Source organism: Triticum aestivum, chromosome 7A (genome assembly GCF_018294505.1).
Source record: "Triticum aestivum cultivar Chinese Spring chromosome 7A, IWGSC CS RefSeq v2.1, whole genome shotgun sequence".
Lineage (NCBI taxonomy): Eukaryota > Viridiplantae > Streptophyta > Magnoliopsida > Poales > Poaceae > Triticum > Triticum aestivum.
In genome coordinates, this window is record NC_057812.1 from 614,155,271 (window position 1) to 614,174,635 (window position 19,365).

Below are 19,365 nucleotides of genomic sequence, written 5' to 3' on the forward strand. Positions count from 1 at the left end.
AAGTATTCTCCTGGAAGAAATATGATCTTCTCAATAAATTAAAATATTAAGAAAGTATAAGCATTCCCCTGACACTAAGAAAGTATTCCCCCTGCTTTCTTTCCTGTCAAGACATGCCCGTCGCGACTTACCATTACCAAGCGCTCAAAGAGGCCCTCGCCGCTTCCATCTCCACCGCCGGCGACGTGCGCCGCCCCCACGCCCTCGCCGTAGTGTCGGGTCTCGCCAGCAACGGCTACGTCGTCTCCCTCCTCGTATCTCGCTACTTCCGCCTCGGCGCCGCCAATGCCGCGCGCAGGGCGTTCGACGCTGTTCCCCGGCCCCGGGCAGCATCGCTCCCCGTCTCGGCGCCGCCGCCTAAGCCCCTCCTCTACAACGCCATGATCCGCGGGTACCTCGCTCTCGGCCTCCCCCGCCTGGCGGTCGGTGTCTTCCGAGAGATGGCGTGCCCGCCCGACCGCCACACGTACCACCTCGCCGTGATGGCGTGCGCTCGCGCGTCGGAGTTTGAGCTCGGCCGGCGTATCGGGAGCGAAGCGTGCTCCAGAGGGCTTTCGACCGACCTCCTGGTCGGGACGGCGCTGGTCGTAATGCATTCTGAAGCAGGTGACATGGAGGCCGCTCTCAACGTGTTTGATGAAATGCCGCACCGCGATGATGTGGTGTGGAATGCCCTCATTGCTGGCTATGCCCGTGCGAATTGCATGGGAGAGGCTCTCAGGTTATTTGTAAGGATGAGGATGGTGGATGGAGTGTCTCCGACTGAGGCGACACTGGTGAGCTTGGTTTCCGGGTTTGCAAGCTATGGTTCTTGGAAGGTCTGCTATATGATGCATGCTGCTGTGATTAGGTCTGGTTTCCAGCTTAACGTCTGTGTTTGCAACTCTCTCCTGGAGCTTTATCTTTACTCCGGCTGTTTGAGGGAGGCTGTGATGTTGTTTCGTCAGATGGAGGAGAAAGATTCCATCACTTGGAGTACGATGATTGGTGGGCTTGTTCGGAATGGACGACCCAATTCTGCTCTTAACCTCTTCCACTGGATGCTGTCAAATTCGACTGTGTCGGCCACTAGGTCCATCTTGCTTAATGTCATTGCGGCCTGTGCTGAGCTGGGGCAGTGGGAACAAGGAAGATGGATTGAACAAAGCTATGTGCTGGCTGATTCTAGTGAATTCAATAGAGATCCATCTTTGGTAACTGCACTGATATATATGTATGCAAGGTGTGGACAGTTAGATTCTTCAATTGCTCTTCTACATGGAGTTGCAGCAATGAGAGATGACATAGTTGCATGGAATGCCATGATCAAAGGCTGTGGAGTTATTGGGGAAGTGGGAAAGGCAATAGGATTTGCAGTGGAAATGCAAAGGGTAGGCATTGATCCAGATGCTGTCACATTCTTGGAGATCCTACCTATGATTTCTTCGATTCCATCACTGAAGAAGGGGATGGAAGCACATGGTCAGATCGTTAAAAGAGGTTTCCAGAGTGAAAGGGCAATTGCTAATTCACTCATCACCATGTATGGTCGATGCGGGGATCTTAGACATTCATTTGACACCTTTAGTGGGATTGTGGACAAGGATGTAATCTCTTGGACTTCTATGATTCAGGTATATGCCTGGAATGGACATGCTGCTGAAGTTGTCCAGCTTTTTGAGCTGATGAAGAAAGCAGAAGTGAAACCGAATCGCTACACCTTTCTTGCCGTGCTGTCTGCATGTAGGAACACAGGTCTTGTTGAAGAGGGAATGGACTTGCTCAAGTTCATGGAAGAGCAATATGGTCTTGAGCCGGATGTTGAGCATATTTCATGTGTTGTTGATATGCTCTGTCGTACTGGACGCTTGGCTGATGCATATGACCTGATAAAAAGTACTATTTCTGAACGTGTAGACAATCATATATTATGGGGGATATTGCTAAGTGCTTCCCGTTTATCTGGGAATTTGGTGATTGGAGAAGCAGCTGCCAGACATCTCTTGTCCCTAGATCCAGAAAATCGGGCCAACTATAAAATGCTTGCTGATATTTATGTCTCGCTTGGGAGAAGGGATAGTGCTGATAATATCCTTAGACTATCATTGTCAAGAGGGCTAGACTCGAAACCAGGCTGCAGCTGGACTGAAGGTGGCTAAATGTTGCAAATACATGCTGGATGGTATGACTCAAATATGGTTAAATCGTCCTCTTTTCTCACCTCTGTTTATATTTCATCTATCATGTTCTCAGTTCTAAAGCAGGCTCTGATATTATTGTCTAGATGTATAATATTCTTACCATTCAATGGTAACGTTTCATAGTTCTTTTAGCATAACCAATACTCAAGTCATCCAACTTACAGCTCTTTGCCTTGTTGAGTTTTACTTTCGTGTTCAAACCACCGACCATAAGCACAGTTATTTGTACACGTGGAAAATACTACTGACGTGACACCAGTTAGGCCATGCACCTTTGCTTCAACACTCTGGAACTGCTATTTGAGCATGAGATTTTCAATTATATTTTAATTACAATTCACAAATGCATCCTCTGATAGAACTATAAGTTGTGAACCCAACAAAACCTTGGAGTGTGACCATAAGATTAACCCTTCCTTTTCAATGAAATGCAACGCAAACGTTTTTGCATTTTCTCGAAAAGCATCAAATGCATGACTAAACCATGTGTTGAGTGTTAATAGTTAGTCCAGGTGTGATATTTTGAAGATACTCAGTGTGAAAAGTGGTTTGAAGGACAAAAACTCAAGGGGGGGATTGGTCGTAATGCTAAAATCTCAAGATATAATATTTTCAATACTAGGTAAATACCTATGCGTTGCTATGGATGAATCAAGTTAGACGACCCAACATATTGCTTTTATTCCAACTTTGGTGGCAAGCATGACCACCATCTCAGACGTTTGCAATAGATTAACGGCTCACAGCAGAAAGGAGCCAGAAGGTGATTAACCGCCACCACTGATTGACGTCTTTATAGGAGTAGTGATTTATGTGATTTATGAGGGGATTATTGTTTATTTGCACTTTGGCATTTCCTGTTCTATTTTTATTTCTCAAGTAACTGGAATGCACGAAGGACAGGCCTGGCGCAGTGGTGAAGTACTCCCCACTTGTGCCAAGAGGTCCTGGTTCCGACACGGCCTCTCTGCATTGCATTGTGCAGGGGTAAGGCTTGCCTCGTATAATCCTTCCCCAGACCCCCCTGGTGTGGGAGCTATTAGCACTGGGTCTGTCCTTTAAAGTAACTGGAATGCACACGTCTCTATGTGAGTTGCTAGATGTTCTATCTTAGTCCCTTCGGTAGGAAATTTTGTGCAGCTACCTCTGTGAATGAAAGATTGGTATTAGCATTCTATTTCACAATCCTTCAGTGCTATTGAAAAGGAATTTAGAAATGGAACTATATGGAGTTCTGGAGCTTATGCCTTTTGGGCTCATGGCATTCTTTTAAGTTGCAGACATATTGTATCATGATATCAAATTCAATTTAGAATCTCTTAGCTGGATACCATGAAAAGATGAACTATTGGGTTTCTGTCCTTTCATGTCTCTTAAATTGCAACTGGTTATTACCTCCATTCCAAATTAGTTGTCTTAGATTTGTCTAGATACGGATGTACCTAACACTAAAATGTGTCTTACTCTAGATACATCTGTATCTAGACAAATCTAAGATAACTAATTCGGGACGGAGGGAGTAGTGACCATATGTCCGTATCTGCATGTCGAGAACAGACTTTGAGATATGATTTTATCCCCTCATTAAACTTAAATCTCAATTTTTTTTGGAGATTTATCTTTTGTGGACTATTTAAATTAGGAAACCGGGGACCTTTTTTAATGCTAACATTTTTTATTTGCATCTCTAGTGACATTCAATATTAATAAATAGAAACATGAGTGTACATCTCTTAATGTTAAATTTCTATGTGCACCATTTGCGGTACTAGCACTACTGTAACCATACAAGTTTATATGCTTCTGAAGGAAAATAAGTGTCAGGGAAAGAGATAATGTTTTTCATTTGGTAGTTATTATAAAAAATACATATTATTGTGTGGCACATTCAGTGAGGGATCAGGAACTGTTCTGAGTAGTGTCAGTTTCAACGCCAATAGAATTATCAAAGCAAGCCACAGAAATAACTCAGCAGCCAAAACATGGTAATAGTGCTTGCCATGTCGGTAGTGCTGAATGATGATTATCCTTGTCTTGACTTTGTTGTGTTGTATGAATTTTTTATGTGAATATATTCTGTAAGTGCACTAGGTCCCAGAAAGTGGCATCTTCAGGCTGGTAGATCCTAACTATTCTTTTCTGTAATAATGTTGAAGCTGTGATACTTTTTACTTTTTTGGTCAAGTCAGTCATGATTTATTTACCAATGTTTCCAGAATCAGGATGTGGAAACCCTTTTTCCTTTTTCTCGGACCAAGAACAACTTCTCTGGAGATATGCCCCACAATCTAGCAAGGTGCTGAACTATTTTCCCTCCTTTCTGAGACACTTATTTCCCTTAATAGATATTAGAGTTTGTAAGTGTGATCCAGTTTTTGGCTGATTGTTTTACAAAATACCAGAAGATACTTAGACGTATGAGATTGATGTATTAATTAGATATACAGTTTTGCTAGAACTCATCTAGATGAGATTTAATTTGGTCTCATTCACCTTTTATAGCCATTGGATGTGGTGCTATAAGATGCGTGTGTGCTGACGTGGGTTGTATCCGTTCTTGTTTTCCAGGTGAATGAGACCAAATTACGTCTCATCTAGATGAGTTCTAGGTACTCCCTTAGATATATGCCACTGCCAACTTCGTATATTCAGAAAATGTTGTGCACTTTCTGCCAAGTAGACGTAATATCCTGTTCTAGTACTACTTCCGTCTGGGTTTATTAGTCACCATTGTATTTTGGGTCATACTTTGACCGTATATTTGACCAGCAAAATATAAGTGATATGTCATTAAAGTTATATTGTTAGTTCATATTTGAAAGTACTTTCCAATGATACTATTTTTGCATAATACTCCCTCCGTTCCTAAATGTAGGTCTTTTTAGAGATTTTAATATGGACTGCATATGGATGTATATAGACGCTGTTTAGAGTGTAGATTCACTCATTTTGCTCCGTATGTAGTTCATATTAGAATCTCTAAAAAGACTTATATTTAGGAATGGAGGGAGTATAACTTATATTTCATTAGTAAAATTATGGACCCAAAATACCAAGGGGACTAATAAACCCGGACGGAGGTAGTATGTAATTAACTGGTAAAAGATCTTATGTGATTGCATAATGTACTGTCAGAAGCTCTGGGCTAAAATGTATCACAATAAGTGCAAAGTGATGCCCTCATGTTATTTTTTGCCTCTAGCTACACTCTGTGCAGGTGTGATCTGAGCATGTGTATGAGTGAGTGAACAGTGTAAAAAACGTAATTAACTCCAGACTACTGACAGAAACAAGAAATTTCTGAATAATAACGGAGTTGTATCAAGTAAGATAGATAACCTTCACATCCCCGAAATAAAGCTTGCTTTCCGCGTTGCCCTTCTTTTTGTGTTGGTGCACAAGAGGGTAGTTGGAGAGCTCGTCCTCAATCGATCGTGTGACTAGGCTCTTCCATCGCCGTAACGCAGGGCTCTGAGTCCTGCAAGGTTTGGGCGCACTTCTCTATTTATTTCTTGCTGGACCTAAATGTATGAGGTCCTGTCTTCACATAAAGCCTCTAACAAATTCGATTATGTAAGAGATAAGATATGCTGCTCTTCAAAACAGAGATCAAATAATATATGAAACTAAAAGATAAAGCCAATAACCTATTCTGAAACACCAAACCTTAGCTGAGAATTGTAATAGATTCCTATTAAGATGGCTTGAAATTTTACAAGGTTGTGAACAAGAGACTTTGTGCCAGATAGACGAGATAAGCTAGTAAACTACAAGAAACTAAAGAAACAGCAAAATGGAGTAGTATTATGAAGGCCTTCATGTTGAAACTTGCGCTTTCAGTGATGCACACAACTCCCTCGATCATTTTGCTCTTGCCATCTACCAAATTGTAGCCTTGTCCTGGATTGTCTCGTCTTGGATTGCTTTGCCAGAGCTCAGATGATTACACTCGTTTAACCTTCACAGTCCGAGCAGACTTTGTCTTGTTCTTACAAAGATTGAACCAACGATCTGAACTAATTTCTTCTGTTACTGGTCCGTACTTGATGTGGACGCACATCACCAGGTAAGTGTTTACCGAACAGCTATACGCATCCTATAAGTATACAACATGATCCACCAAGTGATGTTAGTATGTTACATATTTCTTGCTCTGAGTGATATGATGATTTCCGCTGCTCTTCATTTCATCTTAGACCACTCTGGGTAACAATTTGACGTAATAGTGAATGTATTAAAAATGCCTTCTGCAAGTTTCTCAAGAAAAATACAACTATGGAGCTGTGGGCATTTCACTGATATTTCATGAGTGTTTAATCATTAATGATTTCTATCTGATCAAGTATGCTAGCAACTCACACCATAGTCCTGCTTCGCGATACCTGCATAAAAGTCAAAAAGCATAAGAACTTAAAGAAGAATATTTGTTGAGTATGTTGAATGTCTCATTTGGGGACTTCCATACATTTTGTGCTGAAGCAGGGCTGCTTCAGTGCTGGGTCATCTTCAGGAGGTTGCTGTCCAAAGATCATCTCGCAGCTCATGTCTTCAAAATCTGAATAGCAACAATATGATTGACATAAGTACGTAATATTCTATTTCCTCTTAATTAACTAGTAACGTCCTTAAAGGCTTGTTTGAACTTATTCCAAATAAAAGAAAGTAGATAAAGAAAGAATAGATTATTTGGTTTTGTGGGCATCAGACATGGAGTTGGAAGCGCTCCATTGTAATATACAGGAGTGAAGCCCCAAGGGGTAAGACAATTAGCACTTTTGTAGTGGCAGTAAGCAACATTCACTGGCTGCCCCTGGAGCTATGTACTTTAAAGCACAAAAGGAGAATCATGCCTTGCATATCCCAACTCAAGTTGATCCTAGTTGGGTGGACTGCCGTCGTAAAATATCAACATCGTATGACCTAGAAATAATGATTGTTGCAGCTGAAATATACAGCGAATCACCCTGGAAGAACCAACACTCGCAAGTGCTTCTCATAAGTGAGACTGAACCATATTGCTCTGATATTTGAAACATGATGGCCCTGCACTTTAAAGCGAAGGTGCCTATACTGTGTTTGTCTAGTCCTGGGTTGTGGAACAGTTGGAATAGACAGTACAACTTGTCTGCCAGCCCCCCTTCCTCTAGCCCTATTTCTGTCCAACACTTGCAATTAATGTGTGACCTGCAAACACGTTGGTCCCACTCCAACCCTCTTTGTTCCTCAAATGGTGGCCTGTGGTTCCCATAACCAAAAAAAGGTAAAGAACCTAGGTATAGATGGCAAGGTCTTATAAGTATCGAGTTCTGTATTATTCATATGAGAATCTTGATATCATGGATGCTTTGAGTTAACATTTCCCTTCAAGGGCTAGTCTAAACATTTGGGTGGCTAGGGACCTATTATAGCACTACTTAAAGTGGAAAGATGTCATTCTAAGTTCACTGAAGTCAACATTAGTAGTATACTGTTACACTTGCATTATAATTTGGTCACTGACCAGGGTAGTTCAGATACACTTTCAGGTTTCAATATCTTAAGTGATAATCCATTAATCTCTTGCTCAGAGGGCCGGAATATTAATTTTATCATTTCACTTGTATTCGAACCGATTATATTTCAGTTGTTGCGTACCCACTAATATACTCACTGTTCAGGATAGCCTATCGTGGATCAGAGCAAAGGAAGCTTACTGGGTGACATGTACACAGAAACTCCGAGCGAATCTTGCATAAACTTCTGGGATGGGATCTTGCAAAGGTTGGTGCACATACCGACACAGTTGGTGCTTTCCAGAAACCTGTCGCCGAGTAAGATAACAAATTAAGACAGATAAGCACCACTTATGTCAAGATTTGTTGGTATGTCTGCACTCTGCACCTTAGTAAATATTTTCCTTATGTCGGTGTTAATTGGGATAGTGTCTCAAGCATGGGTAGTATTGGTATGTTGCATTGGCCTCTTACTTTTCATTTCTTATTTTCAGAAGATATTTTTCATCTATTCGCATAGGCAGTTTGTGGAGTGTGAGTAGGAACATCAGTCTGCCACAATTGCGACATGGACAGTACAAGTGGCATGTCAGCCTTAGTACTTTCTTGCCTTTTCTTTCAAGTGGATTTACTTATAAGATGGACATACTGCAATAAATTCATTCAATCAATGGGTGAAGAATCATGCACTGTTTATATCAAAATAAGTTAATTGTTTTTGCACCTATGAATGCTTAGAGCAACCGTTTGGACCAATATATTTGGGACACCTTATATTCAACCTAGTTTAACTCATTCCACAATTTGTTTTCTTGCATTTATTTTCCTTAGCATTAGCTGTTCAGCGGAACAGTTCCTCGGTTATGATTGAGTTACCTGCATTTGGGGATGTACACCACATTCTTCTCTCTCGTTCCATCGACCTCAGATTCCCTGACCTTGTTCAATGACATAATAATGATCACTCAGAAAACTTATCCAAAGTGGGGAGTGTATTCCATGTGGGACTGCATTAAAGAAATATTAATATATGTACTATAAATGTCTTGTATATTCCGACCACTTTTGCAATATTTATCAACTTGGCATGTGGCTTTATATCGGTTCATTTTGGGCAGGGCTCACCAGAAGCACTAGCATGGAGTCTTTCTTTGAATGATGATGCCCTCATTGAGGGCAGGCTACTTATATTATGAACTGATATTACATATTTACTACTCCCTCCGTCCCAAAATTCTTGTCTTAGATTTGTCTAGATACGGATGTATCAAGTCACGTTTTAGTATTAGATACATCTGTATCTAGACAAATCTAAGACAATAATTTTGGGACGGAGGGAGTACATGGAGCAAGAACATGTCATCGAGAGAAAATCTGTTGATATAGTACCTCACATGGTCCAACCAGCCAAGGGAAGAATATGGTGGTGAAGGCAGCAAAGTACTCCCTGGAAAATTTTGAAGGTGGCATCATCACCTTTATCTGCCCAAACAGAGTTCTGTCAAACCAAATCCAGGTAAAAAGTAGAGGCATTTTTTTTGTAATTTTGTTTTTATTGAGAAAAACACTGGTGGGATGACATAGCCTGCTGAATACGGTTATAAAGTTAATTATGCATGGGGCTGGGGCGTGTACTTGCCATTGTGACGATGTAGCTTGGCATTGCTCGTTCGAGAGCGCCGGCCACAACCTCGCACTGCGTGTCGAGCCTGAAGATTCTGGAGATTGCCACAGCGGCCTCTATTAATCCTTGGTAGCCATGTTTTCCGTTCTTTATCCCTGTCATACATGCATGATATGTTCAGGCCAGACAGCAAGTGTTGACCATCCTTAATTTGCACCACATCTAAATAAACTGTATTACTGTAGAAAACTATAGTGCACAACAGCAGACTAACACCGACGCTTTACTCTAGTCTAGAGGGGGAAAAAAATATAAAAATCAAACAGGGGTACGTCATAGATACGGGATGTAATTCGGGTCGAAAAATCTGATCAGTGCCAGAAGGAATTTACAGCTGCCACATAGTAGACACACTAACTAAGTGGCTAACTCCTAGAGGCTACATGATGTTTGACTTCTCCATTACCACTAGGTAGTATCGTGTGAAGAAGAAGAAGAACAAAAAGGACAGGCTCACCACTGAAAGATTCCTAGAGTGTGCGCCTCACATTCTTATTGTTATACGATCGGCAAGTTATGGCCACTCGTAGTTGCCTGGCTATATATGCTGATACGCACTTGCGCTTGTTTTGCAAGTATATATGCTACTGGCTCGATCGCGTAGCTAAGCTCTTCAACATATTATGAAATTGGTTTGATCGTCTGATATTTTTCCTTTTATCCTGTCATCACTAATCTCGAGTGAATTTTCTTCTCTCACATTATATATACATGCATGTGGTGATGTGGGGCCTAAGTCCTACCCAGCCGGGCGACATAAACGGAGATGCATAATACTACCACATATGGCTTCTTGGCCAAAAAACGAAGCTATTCCGTTAATATTTATATATATGATTGTACATATACAGATATACATACCGCAATGGTAGAAAATTTGCCGTGCCACGTACGGACGAAAGCACCAAGCCAAGCATGGCATTACGTGATCAACGTTGATTAATCATCAACTATTGGCTAACTAAGTTAAATTAATCGGCCTATGCTGACAAAAATGGACCATAGTAGCACCCGTCAGGAGGCAAGGCCATCAGCTAACGACGAAAAGAAGCATCTGGGAAATGCCCATTTTATTCTTGTGAAGCATCTAACCTCAAATTACTCATTTTTAATTCGACATTTTTTTACGATCATTTTTTTTCCCAACTTAACCACGAACTTTTCTTTTGTCGACCTAGCGACTTTTATATACTCCCTAGATCCGACCACCTCCCATCTGAAAAAGAAAAAGACCTTCCACAAATACGTGTGGCCGCGTGGGACACAAATGTCTGAGCCACACGGGCGGCCATCTTCCTAGTCGAGGCAAAGATCGTGAGGGCGAGCCAAGAAAGAAGAAACCGTGGCGGCTTTGGTTATCATCAGAATAGGGCTCCGTTAACATTAATGAAAGCTAAAAGTAACACTGGTTTATTCGCTATAATGAAACTATGTCTCTTCACATGCAGCAGAAACTCACATGGGTAGGGTAAAACGACATGAAGGATGGATCATTCCATTCCCAAAGCTGGCAAATATGTGTATACGAGCACGAACCAGAAGCTTCTTGAAGTTTCCGGGAGAGGTAGCCGATGGCCAGGTTGTCGAACCAGGTGTCGTGGTACACCGTCTTCGTCGTCGTCGTGGCCGCGGCCGTCTCTCTCACCGGCCTTGTTGGCGCCGGCGCCGGGACCCGAGCTAGCGTCGCCTCTTGTGGCCTCGCCATGACCCCTCGCACCGTGGAGCTCCGCTTGATCCTCCTCACGTAGCTCCTCTTCATCGCGGAGCTTCCACCCACGCAAGGCGGTGCTCTGGCCGTGAGGCCACTGTGGCTGTGAGGGAGGAGCACAAGTGCGGTGGCCTCCATGTTTATGGCCTGTCTAGCTATGAGTGTGTTTGTGTGTGTGAGAGAGAGAGAGGGAGGGGGAGGGTTATATTTGTAGAGTGGGAGAAGAGGAAGAGTCGAAGGAGTATTTGTAGGATGTTAATCACTAGGTTTATGATCTGACTTGTATGGGGGGAGACGAGGAGGAAAAGCCCAAACGGCAGGGAGGGGGGCATCTTGGTGTGGAGGGACGATGGAATCAAGGCTAACATCATGTTCCACGAGTCGAGATCCTCACCTCGGAATGGACAAGAGCGAGCTGTGTCAATTTCTAATGGGCTTTGCCTATTGATGCTCCCTCCTTTAGTTGGACCAGGCGAAAAGATCCATGGACATGAGGGTTTTTTTTTTTTTTTTGAGATGCCATAGACAAGAGAATTGATAACACTTTCCCGGGCACTTGCTCGTTTCCACGGCGACATGTGGCTGCACTTCCGTGTATGCTGGTGTTTAAATTGGTGCACCAACTTGGACCCCGGACCGACCAATTCTAACATTTCGTATATGCAGGTTTTCTTCTTCTTTTTTCGAAAGGGCCAAAAAAAAGTACCACAGGTGCTTACACACCCATACAGAAAAATGAAATTACATTCAAATCCTTGAGAGTGTCGAAGTCTTCTTCCGCCTGCATTCGCCGGCGGCGCGCTGTGCGCATAGCTCGATGTTGCCACCAGACCTCCCCCTCAGTGGAGCAAATTTGTTTGAACCCGGGAGCTCGTAGAAGCGGCGGCCGGGAAGACGCCATCGACTGCGATCTACAAGCAAATAGCCGCCACGGAGAAGAATACACCAATAAGAGCGTGTAGAAACTTTGAAGGCCACAAAAGCCAGCCGAATCCAGATGGATCCACTGAAAACCAAATCACCCAGATCTCGAAAGACCCGCTAGAAACACGACTCCACACGCCCTCCGCCGGTGATGAGCACACCAACGGGGCATATGGAAAGGGCGGGGAGAACATTATTCCTACACTGTAGCAACGCCATCTTCTCGCTTCCCCAAACGAAACACGACACCCATGCCGCTGCACGCCAGGTCTGAGATTGATGTCGAGCTCGCCGTCCAGGACCATGCACCGAACTCCTCTTCTCCGATGCCTAGCCAGGCCAGACCTTCGCTGAAGATCGCTACGCTGGAACACCAACGCCGTCATCGAACATTGCCTGCTGGAGACTGCAACTCGGTCACACATCCCCGTTGCCAACCCACAGCAAGCCACCGAATCCTCCATATCAGGCTCCCACGATCAGCAGCCTCCCTGCCGCCGCAAGCAGCGCACCCTTGCAGCGGTGAAAGGGGAAGGAAATGGAGTGGCGGCTAGGGTTAATCTGCATCGAAGATAGTCTCTAAAAACTTCACCCCAATATTTGCCAAACATTAGTTCATTTTTTCTTAGATATTTGGAGCGACCAGTTGAGAAGAAAAGTAATGACTGCAGTCAACGTATAAGTGACAATACAGCCTAAGAGCATCTACAAACAGACTTAGCAAATCTGGCCTCTCAAACGCTCGCGGACGCGCTCGGGCGCGTCCCCGGACACTAACTGGTCACGCCTTAATTTTTCCTTCTCACAATTGGACACCTCAATTTAACATACCTCAAATCAATACAAACTCATGCAACTATGTAAATGATGCAGTACACACATCGTTCGGCTACTACATCAGGACATTGCCATCGGACTACCAAAAATTGGCATGTTTAACCTACATGTTAGCTATGAAGAGGATCATTCACAACTGCCCTTGCCCTTCCCAGCGCCCTTGCCGTCCTTCTCGCGGAAGTAGCGGTCGAAGACGTAGTACGGATCGAGTCGGATCTACTCATCACCGGAGCTGTCTGACGTGTCGTTGTCCTTCTTGGTGGGCAGTCCGGCCATGGCACAGACCGCCCGATTTTGCTCTTGGGCGAGGGTGTGCGTGTTTCTCCGTTTCTGCTTCTTTACAATGCGGGCGCAAATGGCTTCCTCCTCTGGAGCCGCCCATGTCGCCGCATCAGCCGCCTCCGCTACCGCCATGCAGGCATTGAGGCGGGCCTTGACTGCCCTCATCCTCTCCTTTTCACGGCAGGCACACCGGTCCTGGTAGGACTCATACTCCGACGAACCGGTGATGGGGAAAGGGAGATTGAAAGAAGGCTCCCGAGAGGACCAGGATGATCCAGCGCCGAAGGATCCGAGCGCCTGATGTGCCATCGCAATGGACTCGCGCCGGACAGATCCCGTCGTTGGTCGGGCATTGTCCTCCCGGGAGCGGCGGAGTGCAATGCGGACGACCATTGCCTCCTTCAAACCGCACGGGACGACACCATAGTCGATGGATCTGTACTGGTCGTCGTCGGATTCGCTGGCCGCCATGCCGGAGAAGGTCGGAGATCGCCGGATGGGAGTTTGGGTGGTTGAGGGGAGTGGAGTAAAGTGACTAGGGTTTGGTCCGAGCAGCGGATGGGGAGAACTATATGTGGGGTGGGGTGAGCCAACGTGGTCCGGATCCGACGTGGCGGACACGCCCAGGCGCCCCATATCCACCCTAGATTTTGGCTGAATATGAGAGGTGCCGGTCAGCCCAAACGTACGTTTGAGGCTCGTTTGAGACGCCCGCCTGGGTCGCTTTTTTATGACCGGTCACTGACCGGAACGTCCGCTCGGACGTATGAGGGGTGTTTGGATTGCCCGACTATAGATGCTCTAAGTGCATGTTTATTACTACACACACAAAAGGGTAAAACTGTGAGACATGTTTTAAATAACAGCAATGGAATTATCGCCTGACTCCTGTTGAATATCACATTTGAACGACAGTCTTGGACACTTCACATCGTTTTATTCTCCTGCAAGGCTGCAAGTAAAGAATTGAAGTGTTTGATCTGTGGATCAATTTCACTGTCAATGCCGTACAAAGTGGACAATCCCACCTTAGGATTGTAAGTTCGATCAGGTCCAGGTAACATCTCTTTAGTGACGTAATAACACTACTGGAAGTAATAGATTCAACAATATCACTACTGGGCCCTCTACGGATTCCGCTCTCTACTCCTGAAAATGTCACTCAAATTTTCCTTTCAGGGTGCAACAATGGAATTTTCAAGATAACACTTGGATGAACGTCCATAGGGTGGAAACAAAAGGTCAATGAGTGATGAGCAACACATTCTTGATCTTGAGTTCGCTGAAGCGATAAAAAAATTAATATAAGAGCTTAAGTAAACAAAACAAATCCAGAAGAGTAAAAACAGTGCCGATTCCAACTTACATTGTGAAGAATCTCATCTTTACTCCTGACGAAAATGAATAGAATCTATGGAAAATTTATCAATGTTGTGAAAATGCAGCCTCCGCAAATGAAAAATGGGATGCCGCGAGCTTCATTTTAGAAGGATACTGCAAGCTGAAATGCATCACCACAATATTACCCACAGATCCCGTGATTCTGAATGAGAAACTGGTGCCGACCTTATAATCACCGTGACAGGATTGTTTGCCTTGTTTACATGTTTTGGTGTAAGTAAACATGCTGCCAGGGCAATCAGATAGAATAATCTAGCTATAGAAGGAAACCTCAAGACATGCTAAACTTCCGTTGTCTAGGCAATGCTAGATGATTATATCAATGTTATGATGCATTATTGGAGAATAAAAAAATAATTTATTGATCCATCGCCAATAACCAGCACATAAACAATCCGCCTTATGAAAATGATGAAACTTGTGGTTTCTTCCGGAGACGAGGGACAAGTATTTGTATGCAGAATGGCAATCACCACAAACACGTATTCAGCTTTGTATTCAGACTGCACTGTATTAGATGGTGTATTGAGTGAACACGTCTTCTGTTTGGTTGAATAAAGGTATGCATTCTGAATACAGTGCAGCGTTTGGTTGACCCATGTATTGGGATTACACAATATAGCATTAGTACATGGCTGGCATGTCCATGTCATATATCATAGGTAACAGATTTTTTCTGATGGATCTTAATAGATAAATATTTGAACAAATTCAAGCTAACTCCATAAATGGGGTCATCAGCAAAAAATGTATTAACACATGCATAATTAATAGCCAACAAAACAGATCATTTTCTCATTGTTGAAAAGTAGCAATAACATTTTTCATGTGATATCCATCTGGTACCACATCAGCTCATCATCACCACAAGTACCAGCAGTCCCTCATCTTCTAATTGCATTATCCACATCATCAGCTCCTCATCACCACCAGTAGTAGCAGATCCTTATCTTCTAATTGCATCATCTAGCACATCATTGGACCAACAAAAATTTGTCATTTCTCTAAACAAGACATGTTGTAGTTCTGAAGAATTGCAAATGTAGAAGCTTTGCATATATGATTTGCCATGAAAAACAAATCTTGAATGCCCCAGATCTAAGAAGGATATTGTAATAGCAAGTTGGATTTCATCTGTTCATGACAACACACATGAAATCTGCCTAACAATAAACAATAAAAACTGAAATGGTAGTGTTGGACATTTCTGACATAAATCAATGTGCATGGCCTAGTTATTGGAATATATACAAGCAAGTTCAGTCGCATCACATGGGATTTGTTCAACAAAGGTATGACATATAACAGTTTAGTATTGCTCAGACTATTCTTTTTAAGAGAGAAAGAACAAGATAACAGCACATAACTATCACTTAACATCAGATAGTGCATGAATTTAACTTACCAAGCGTTTTCTTAACATACTCCCTCCTCAGATTCTGCGGGAGTGCAAGCATCATATGCATTTCTTCTGGAGCTTTGGCAAATATGCTGGCAGCATTCACGATTTCAGTCCCAGTGAATCCAAGCCTTGATAATTCATTGATAGCTTTCTCTTTAAACTTCTGTCTAGGATCTTCCTCCATTGCTTTCTCTTGGGCAATAGCTTCACGTTCCATTGTTGCTGCCATTTGGCCAACATTCTGAGTGACACTCTTCAGCTGGCTGTTTACATCTCCAAACATGGTGAGAAAAGGATCCGTTGATTCTGACCTACGAGACCAGTTACCTTTCTTTCTCTTCTTAGAGTTTGTAGAATCAGCGGTGACATGGCTGTCAACAGACCGTCTAGGTGTCTCTCTTGACGTTCTGTCATCTTCCTCTTCATCATTCATCTCATCCTCAATGACAATCTCATTCTGCAAATTTGTTATAGCTTCGCCAAAACCTTCCGCACCCTCCCCAGTAGCTATATCTTTGCTATAAATTGCAGCCAACTTATCAAAATAAGGGAACGGCACACCATACAAGCCCTTGGCCTCATTGTGAAGCTGCAAAATACAATAAGCACGGAAATCATATTTTTGGTTAACTCTACTACAACCATAATCAATAGATAAAATATTGTTCAAGAAGTTCCATACGTTCTCAGTTTTCTAGGTCATGCGGTGCGACAACTTACAAGGTAAAGAAAAATCATGCAGTGAACCAGAAAAAGCACTTTCTCCAATCTATATCTATGAAATAATGTGACTGGAAGGGAAAGGAGGTATCCAATAGGACCTCACTTCTAGTAGAAGTAGTAATACAAGAGATGTCAGCTGGATAATCCATATGGCCACAAGTAGAAAATGTAATGCAAAAGTAATAGGCATCTGGAGTTATATACCTTACAATGTTCCTCGTATGATTGCTTTTCACACTGGATCATTTTCCTATTCTCATCCCAAGAAAACCCACTTCTTTTAAGCATAACTTCAATTGCTCCATACTTGGTCCTAAAGTATCTCACCCTTGACTCAATGTGTGGGGCAGCACTAAGACCACAACCAGGTACCTTTTTAGCCAACCTACTTTCCAGCATTGAGGAATACCCATTCTTGAAACCATTATCACCTTTCCACCGTGGATCCAATGACAGATCATAGAGAGCATTGACTAGCTCATCGTCCTCCATTGTTGTCCACTTTCTTTTGTTTTTCCCCCTGCCACGTGCAACACTTGAGCTATCCATGTTGTCCATACCTACAAAATGCACAAGTTAAATTAGTTCATGAGATATTCAGATTTCTATAATTAAAACAAGCATATATGTACATCTGCAATCATCCACCAAAACACAAACCTTAGTGGCCTCTAGCTCTATAGCTATTATACATCCCTTGAGAAAGAGTATTCCGGAAATTAGTCCACTCATTAGATGTTGATATATGAGTGATAAATTCAGGTTCATCGTTCTCTCCCTCCAAGATTTCCATGTTATCTTGCATCATCCCATCCTCACCAGCGAGTGGATCCTCAGCCATATTTTGTAAAATCAGATTGTGTAATAGAGCGCATGCCATTATAATCCGGCAATGAGTTTTGATAGGAAAATATGATGGAGACCTCAAAATCGCCCACCGGCCCTTGAGTCTTCCAAAGCATCTCTCAATAATATTTCTAGCTCTAGCGTGTAGCATATTATAATATTCCTCTGCGCTGCGTGGTGGGTTTTGTGCAGTCCAACCACCTAAGTGGTACCTTTGACCTCGATAAGGAGCTAAAAATCCATTTGCATTTGTGTAGCCAGCATCAACAAGGTAGTATTGTCCTTGAGGGACTCGAAACCCATCCAACCTCGAAATAGCATCTCTAAGAACACGACCATCATGTGCCGAACCCTCCCAGCCAGGTAATATATAAATAAACTGCATGTCGGGTGCACATACACCCAAAACATTTGTATCAATATCAGCCAGCCTTGACCTATACCTCCCTCTTAGATTAGCTGGGACGGTAACCTTGACGTGTGTACCATCTAATGCGCCCAAACAATTCTTCAACATGAACATCATGAGTGATATTAGTGTGTTATACTACTAATCAGATTATATCATCTGACCGACACTAAAATTTTCATGCAGAGATAATTTACCTTGAAATACTTCCAATTATTATCTGTGCAATCTTCGGGTATAGGCTCTGGTTTCTTAAGTAGTAGGTTGTGCAGCTTCAAAACAGCCAGCAAACATTTATTGAAATTTCTGCTTATCGTCTCACCACTTCGATAAAAGAACTTCTTGATTGTTCTATTTTTTAGATGGTGTGATATTACGTAGAGAAATGTAGCCACTATCTCTTCCAGCGATGTGTTCCTTGTGCCCTCTAGACCACCAGTAACTCTAACCATCTCACACAATTTGTGGAATGTCCTCCTGTCCATGCGAAGCTCCTGTATGCAAGCTACATCACTCTCGCCAATGAGTTGGTACAAATGTGCGGCTCTAAGTTCTCTATTTCTAATCCTCTTTTCTATCTTCCACAACCTCCTTTTATAGACTAGTGCAAATAATAACCATATATAATAGTACATAAGCATGATGCTAATCGAAATATTCCTAAATGCTAAATTCCTTCGTCGAGATCTCGTGGTGGCCAAAGGAAGACGAGCCATAATGCTGAAAATAAAAATGCAGCACAAAATTATAAATATTGTGTATCTTGAAGTCATATGAGTATATATAAATATATATGAGTATAGTACAATATATTCCTTAGCTCATGAAATTACTCTCAGCAAAACAAAGGGCACAAGAATTCTGAAGCGTCAAATTCTGCTTAAATAGCAAGCAACCTATATGAGTACAGTACATCATATATTTTTTTCGATAATAAGGGGTCAAACCCCCGGCTCCAATCAATTAAGAAAGAAACCAAACGAGTACCAGAGTTTTAACAACCAGCCTCACCACAGGGCAAGTGCAAAGCTATAGAGATGAAAAGGAAAGACAGCTCCAAACATGTTTATTTTGCAACCTAACAAACTAAAACAGGATACATCACACACTCTCACTGAGGCCACAACAGCGGTGCAGTACAGCATATGTGATCCACAAGAAACTGTAGAATCAAATTATTCTTTAAATAACAAGCAGCCTCTTCCCTATCAAGGGCATGCATGACTCATATTATTCATATTATCTCCTCCATAGCTATTCTCTTATAGTATCACCCTCGCAAAAAAAAAGGGCACAAGAAAATCTAGGTAATGCAGTAAGCATCAGATTTACAGTGATGTAGTACAGTACAATACAATGTGAGCAATCCATGCAATTCTCAAGCATCAAATTCTGATTGAACAACAAGCAGCCTATATAAGCACAAAACAATGCAGTGTGATCCAATACAACTACTTTATTTATCTATATCCAACAG

At 42.6% G+C, this 19,365-nt stretch overlaps 3 protein-coding genes across 5 annotated transcripts; 1 reads left to right on the forward strand and 2 right to left on the reverse strand.

Moving 5' to 3' along the window:
• Positions 1 to 90: 90 nt before the first annotated feature.
• Positions 91 to 9,289, forward strand: LOC123148635 (pentatricopeptide repeat-containing protein At4g13650). 3 transcript variants are annotated; one of them, XM_044568108.1, is made up of 4 exons: positions 91 to 2,161; positions 4,397 to 4,476; positions 7,838 to 8,041; positions 8,791 to 9,289. In XM_044568108.1, the coding sequence occupies exon 1, from the start codon at positions 114 to 116 to the stop codon at positions 2,136 to 2,138; it is 2,025 nt and encodes a 674-aa protein (XP_044424043.1). In that variant the 5' UTR covers positions 91 to 113; the 3' UTR covers positions 2,139 to 2,161; positions 4,397 to 4,476; positions 7,838 to 8,041; positions 8,791 to 9,289. The 3 variants fall into 3 exon arrangements, with proteins under 3 accessions (XP_044424043.1, XP_044424042.1, XP_044424044.1); XM_044568107.1 differs by having other exon boundaries at positions 7,838 to 9,289; XM_044568109.1 differs by having other exon boundaries at positions 7,843 to 9,289.
• Positions 6,439 to 11,273, reverse strand: LOC123148636 (beta-carotene isomerase D27, chloroplastic). The gene is made up of 7 exons (XM_044568110.1): positions 10,893 to 11,273; positions 9,312 to 9,451; positions 9,062 to 9,154; positions 8,549 to 8,610; positions 7,874 to 7,980; positions 6,646 to 6,735; positions 6,439 to 6,562 (listed from the first exon to the last, which is right to left on the reverse strand). The coding sequence occupies exons 1-7, from the start codon at positions 11,200 to 11,202 to the stop codon at positions 6,528 to 6,530; spliced, it is 837 nt and encodes a 278-aa protein (XP_044424045.1). The 5' UTR covers positions 11,203 to 11,273; the 3' UTR covers positions 6,439 to 6,527.
• A 4,614-nt stretch (positions 11,274 to 15,887) lies between these two features.
• On the reverse strand, positions 15,888 to 17,191 carry LOC123153568 (uncharacterized). The gene is made up of 2 exons (XM_044572633.1): positions 16,838 to 17,191; positions 15,888 to 16,499 (listed from the first exon to the last, which is right to left on the reverse strand). Exons 1-2 carry the CDS (start codon positions 17,189 to 17,191, stop codon positions 15,888 to 15,890), a joined length of 966 nt encoding a protein of 321 aa, XP_044428568.1.
• Between the last annotated feature and the right edge of the window lie 2,174 nt (positions 17,192 to 19,365).